The 5,730-nt window shown below is 41.9% G+C and overlaps 1 protein-coding gene across 1 annotated transcript; it reads right to left on the reverse strand.

Annotated features, from left to right (window-relative positions):
* Positions 1–1,362: 1,362 nt before the first annotated feature.
* LOC126262684 (trypsin alpha-3-like) lies at positions 1,363–5,397 on the reverse strand. The gene is made up of 2 exons (XM_049959460.1): positions 5,178–5,397; positions 1,363–2,092 (listed from the first exon to the last, which is right to left on the reverse strand). Exons 1-2 carry the CDS (start codon positions 5,345–5,347, stop codon positions 1,492–1,494), a joined length of 771 nt encoding a protein of 256 aa, XP_049815417.1. The 5' UTR covers positions 5,348–5,397; the 3' UTR covers positions 1,363–1,491.
* Positions 5,398–5,730: the final 333 nt, after the last annotated feature.

The raw sequence follows: 5,730 nt of genomic DNA on the forward strand, positions 1-5,730 counted from the left end.
GAAATAATCGAGTAAGACCACTCAGTTCAGGTGGATACCCTATCGTTAGCATTCTAGAAGGTTCCAGGAGGAACAGATGAGGCCAAAAGTCAAGAACTCTCCTATTAGATCGCGTGCGCTTGGGCAGACGCGCCAGACGCAGTTCACAGTTGGACGGTTGGGCGGTGGTGACGGACGGACTGTGGCCCCAGTGTTGGAGAAAGTTTAACATGGCTAATAATTATTTGCGTTATTGATATATTGAGAAGTACACTGAATGGACGAAGTGTTTTATAAATGTGGAGGAAGTTCTGTTAACGTATTTCCAAAGTAGCAAGAGTTAAAATTGGAAGACAAAAAATGGTTCAAATGGCTCTGAGCACTATGGGACTTAGCTTCTGAGGTCATCAGTCCCCTAGAACTTAGAACTACTTAAACCTAACTAACCTAAGGACATCATACACATCCATGCCCGAGGCAGGATTCGAACCCGCGACAGTAGGGATCGCGCGGTTCCAGACTGTAGCGCCTAGAACCGCTCGGCCACTCTGGCCGGCCAGGTGGAAGAGAGGTTGCGGATTGTTACCAGTGTGATCGCCATTAATTCGACGTGGAAGTCTGAAACTTATTAAAGTGACCGTCAACATATCGGATGCTGGAAAAAGTTCTCGTTTGAGCTAATGAGTCAGTTTAATCCTCCTGAACGTAATGTTCAAGCTAAGATTTTCGTTGTGGTTAGACCAAATCAGTGCTGTCAGACTATGTGAGACCGACGGAGACCACTTACATGTCTCAAGTATTAATAAACTGTGGTTCTAACAAGTGACTTTTTATCATTGCAGAAATTTGTTACATACAGTGTGCGAAATTCCCATTACAAACTTCTAGGACTTACTGTAGTGGTCCTGAAATTTCATTATGTTACTTTAGAGTTTTTGAAAATCAAATATTGTTAACGACGCACGTACCCATTTTTCTTTTAACTTCTGAGGATTAACTGCGATCTTCACTGTGATATTTAATACCGTCACCATGTTTTCAATAGATTGCTTACATTGTTATCAACCTCTAGTCTGTTTCGCCGTATTTAACGGATGTTAGCACTTTTGGTTAAAGTAGACGCCGTTTGGGGTAGAGTCGGACACACAACATTGTATGAATTTTTCAGGTTTGATAACTTACTCCAGAATCTATAAATCTTAAATCCTACTATTCCATCAAGTTTTGCTTTACAGAAATTTTTAACTTACTTGCAGTAAAATTGTGAAACATCATTGTGCCTCCATCTGCATACAATGTACCAGAGTTCACGAATGTGTATCACCGTTAGACTGTTAAACTTTTTAATAGCCAGTGGAGCATTATAACAAAATTAAGACAAAGTTTAAGCATACTGAATGTGAAATTTATTACATGCAGACATTATTTATGTTCACAACAGCAAACCTGCAAAAAATTAACGCCAAGTTCAAGTAAATGACAATTATTTGTGCAGTGTAGCTGATCCATGGTTTAGACGCCAGAAGCTTGTTGGATCCAGGACCTGAGGTTGGCTACGTTGGCGTAGACTCCCGGGTAGTTGGCTAAGGCGCATCCGTTGCCAAAGGAGACGATGCCCACCTGGGTGGAGCCGGACACCAGAGGACCGCCGCTGTCTCCCTGGCAGGCGTCCTTGCCGCCTCCGGTCACTCCAGCGCAGATCATGCGGCTGGTGATGCTGCCGTACGAGCGGTTGCACGTGTTGCGGTCTATGATCTGGACGGTGACACCTAGTAGCGTGTTGGAGGCACTGCCGCCAGACGAGGTGGTTCCCCAGCCAGTGACTGTTACTGAGGTTCCGGCAGAGGGCTCTGACGATGCGAGACCCACGGCCTGCACGTTGCTGTTGAAGCTGAAGGCGTTAGAAACTTGGACGACGCAGATGTCGTAGTCGTTGCCACTGTAGCTTCCGTGAATGTAGCCAGTGGCGATGTTGTGCGTGGTACCTCCACTACCCCTGGTGGAGGTGCCAGCCCGCAACAGCATTTGGTTGATGGAGAATCCATCCACACAGTGGGCTGCAGAGAGAGCCCAGCTGTTGCTAATGATGGAGGCGCCGCACATGTAGTTGCCACTGAGGGGAAGAGAACAAGCAGTATTAACAAAGGACTGTAAGAGGTTCACCTTATGAATCTGCACCATGTCAATAACTCAAAGAAACTGAGTTCATCTGTTGCAAGAAAATTAAGTAATGTGTTGAAAGCAGGAACAGAATGTAAAATACATTCATAAAGGTGTACAAGCTTGGTCGTCAGTGTCACCCAGAGAACAGCACAGTTTTGTAGATCTCCTTCAATTTCGCAATAATTATAAATGTTAATGTTGCAGCAACCATCATCTGAACATTCAATTGTCTTACATCATCGAATAAAATTGCAAGGGTGTGTATATAAATGTGTTCCAAATTTATTTCTTTTCTTTTGGAATAACGTAAACTCAAATTACATCCAAGAAGAAAGTTTAGCGACATCGGTACCATTAGCTTATGAAGTGACCTAGTTTGGAGACTAAGGTTTGTAGTTGCACCAGGAATATCCTGGAGAGAAAATCCTAACAGCACGAAACAGTACCATGCTTTGCTGATACGGACTGGAAAAGTTAAAAATTTGCTAAAGGACATCTATAATTAACATTTTATCTTTAAAAGTAATCAGAAAAGGTGAAATCGGTCTTTAACATGACTAATTTATGCAACTCGTCATTTTCAGTGCTCACACTGTGGAGGTAGAAATAATTGTACTCCATAAGTTTCTTAAAATCCGAGTGTTACTTGATAATGTTTAATAGTCGTACCCTCGCAGTATCAAACCAATTTGAAAACTGTCAGCCAGCAATGGACAATGATTTTATTTCAAAAATAATCTAGTCTGTGGAGTATCGTGCAAACAAAAATATCTTGAAAGATTTGATAATCAAGTTACCACAATGGTTGGAAATGGGCACATCAAACTCAGTGCCATGTTAGATGCCATCCCGAAAGCAGAATTCCAAGGAACCATTAATATTTCACCTAATGTTTCGTGAGAGTATCATATAATGCGTATGACCATCGCAATATTTTTTTATTAATGTAAGGAATCTCATGTGGCGACCTGAATGAGGGTGTAGATATTTCACTGATGTTACTACGGAAGGCACGTACTATCCAGTTGTAAAATGTATATCAAAAACAAATCTAGTCAGTTTCTCATTGTGACTGACCTGGCCAAATGCCACTATTACCGTAACACTTACTGTCCTGTATTATTGCGGCACAAAGATAGTGCGGTTCTACGAAAACTATGAAAGTCCAAAAGTTACTTACAAGAGCGTCTGACATTTGACAGTGGCTATTTTAGTAAGAATGTTAGTGACCCTACAATTGAGGAAGACGCTGTGTGTACGTGTCGTGAAATACTCAATTAAAAGCACAGGACTAAGTGAAACCTCAATTGTATCAGTGCTTGGAAAACAAGCAATATTTGAAAAATTTTAATTCCACATAAAGCCACTGATCAGAAGAAATTGATTGTAATGATTTTCTTTGCATAAATACTGGTTCCAGTCAGAAAATATTCTACCGAATGTCTTATCTCGTTCCGATAATGGGCCGTTCGTTTTTGTGTAACAATAACTCGTACTTAGGTTAAATTACGAAAAAATGACGTAATTGAGTTACGGTATGACTATGATAGAGTTATTACTTATTCTCCACAATTACACGTACCTCTTAGATGTGGAAAAGCAGACTAATTATTGATATTAAGTGTGAAGGAAGTTTTTGACCAGTACTTCACACCATAGCTACGAAAACCATTACATTCAAAAGACAAAGAATGCACCCAGTAAGTACATTTTTCTGAGGAACATTCGCTCATACTTGCAGTCATTAGTTACACTCCAAAGCAATGTGAATATGAAACAACAGTTGACTTTCGACAAGTTTTGCCAAGATGCAATATAGATTAAATGATCGAAAGCGCAGGACCTCAAATCTTTCTTTCTTTCTCAGGAGAAACATGAACACACTGATTGCGTCGAGAGAGAAATAAACAGGACCGAGCTTAGACTTGATTCATTTAGACAATGGTAGTGGAGGAAATGAAAACATAGTTTATCCTCTTTCAGGTAAATGTTAGCAGGTTTTGAGTCATGTAAAGTGTAGCGGAAAAAATTATCCTTTAGTTCTTTCATGCTGCCAGGGCTAATTTATGACAAAAACGTCAGTGCGCGAAGATATACGAGGCCTGTTCAGAAAGTAAGCTCCGATTGATTGCCAAATTGAAACCACAGTGAACATCAGAAATGTTTTACTTGTAACAATTAGCTACACCTTTCAGCTACTTCTCTACGTAGTCGCCGTTCTGACTTAGACTTTTGTCATAGCGTTGTACCAACTTTTCAATAGCCTCATCATAGAAGGCAGCCGCCAGTGCTTTCCGCCAATTCTCCACGCTGGCCTACACCTCGTTGTCTGTGTCAAAATGTTGTCTTCAAAGACAGCGGTTCATGACCAGAGATGAAACTCAGGGGGAGACAATTGCGGACTGTATTGTGGGTAATCTCACATTTCCATTTGAAAACGATGCAGGAGCATCTTCATTGCCCCTGCAGAATGCGGCTGAGAATTGTCTTGAAGAAGAAACAGCACGACAGTTATGTAATGTTAGCTGCATAGCTTCAGGCGAAATTTCTCACCAGGCCCTCGTACTTGGCGGCAGACACTATTTTCTAGACATCTTTACGCACTCACTGCGAGCTCAGAAATGAGAAGAGCGACGTGATGCTAACTGGGGTTATACTAGAGACACTACCCAACACATCTGTGCAAAGCTTTATCGGATTTTCATAGTCGTTTCCATTTCGCGACCGATCGGAGCTTACTTTCTGAACGCCCCTCGTATCTTGCTGTTAGGCTCCAATGTAACAGCATGTCTGAGGAACGTTTCAAGAACTTGTAAGAAACAAGGGACAGTTTCTGAAAAAGACAATATAAAATAGATACGAAGATTTTTTACCTTTTGACGAACTTATTTTTTGGTGGGTAGTCTTTCTAATCAACTCATCAGTTCGTTATGGCTTTAGATACAGATAAAAACTACTTTTCGAAGTACTGATCATTGGCACATATTCGTATGGTTCGTATGGTAACATTCAAAACATAATGGACTAGAACTCACATGGTGAAGTAGAGCTGCCATGGGTACTGGGAGATGCTGACAGCGGAACCCCCGACAATCCTGCCGTCCAGACGTGACCTCCAGGGCTTGCTTCCCGGGATGGGTTTCACCAGGGGACTGGCGCCACTGAGGGCCACCACCAGGAGCACAAGAAGCGCTGTACGAAACATCTCTCCGGGAATGATCACGCCCTCTCCGGAAGTGATTTCGCCTCGCAGTGTGCTCCCTTATATACGGCTTTGATTGATACATCACGGTGTCATCAGGAAATACCACTATGATTCCAGTGAAGTATGTTATGGTCTTTTACTGCCTCTGGTTGGTCACATGAACTGGAGGCCATCGAACAGAAGTGAGACATCTCGATAAGAGTCGAAATGTTGATATCGGAGAACTACGGTCATTGATTTATCTGTGCATCTGCTTGCCGATAACCCGTTTCCACTGCCCAGTCTCACGACTCAAGTGAACATTATCGAACCAGGGTATTCTTACTTGTTCGATCAACTACAGTTAGAATGAAACTCTTGAGAGCAACTCTGAAGCCATTTGT

Source organism: Schistocerca nitens, chromosome 6, assembly GCF_023898315.1.
Source record: "Schistocerca nitens isolate TAMUIC-IGC-003100 chromosome 6, iqSchNite1.1, whole genome shotgun sequence".
NCBI classification, from domain to species: Eukaryota; Metazoa; Arthropoda; class Insecta; order Orthoptera; family Acrididae; genus Schistocerca; species Schistocerca nitens.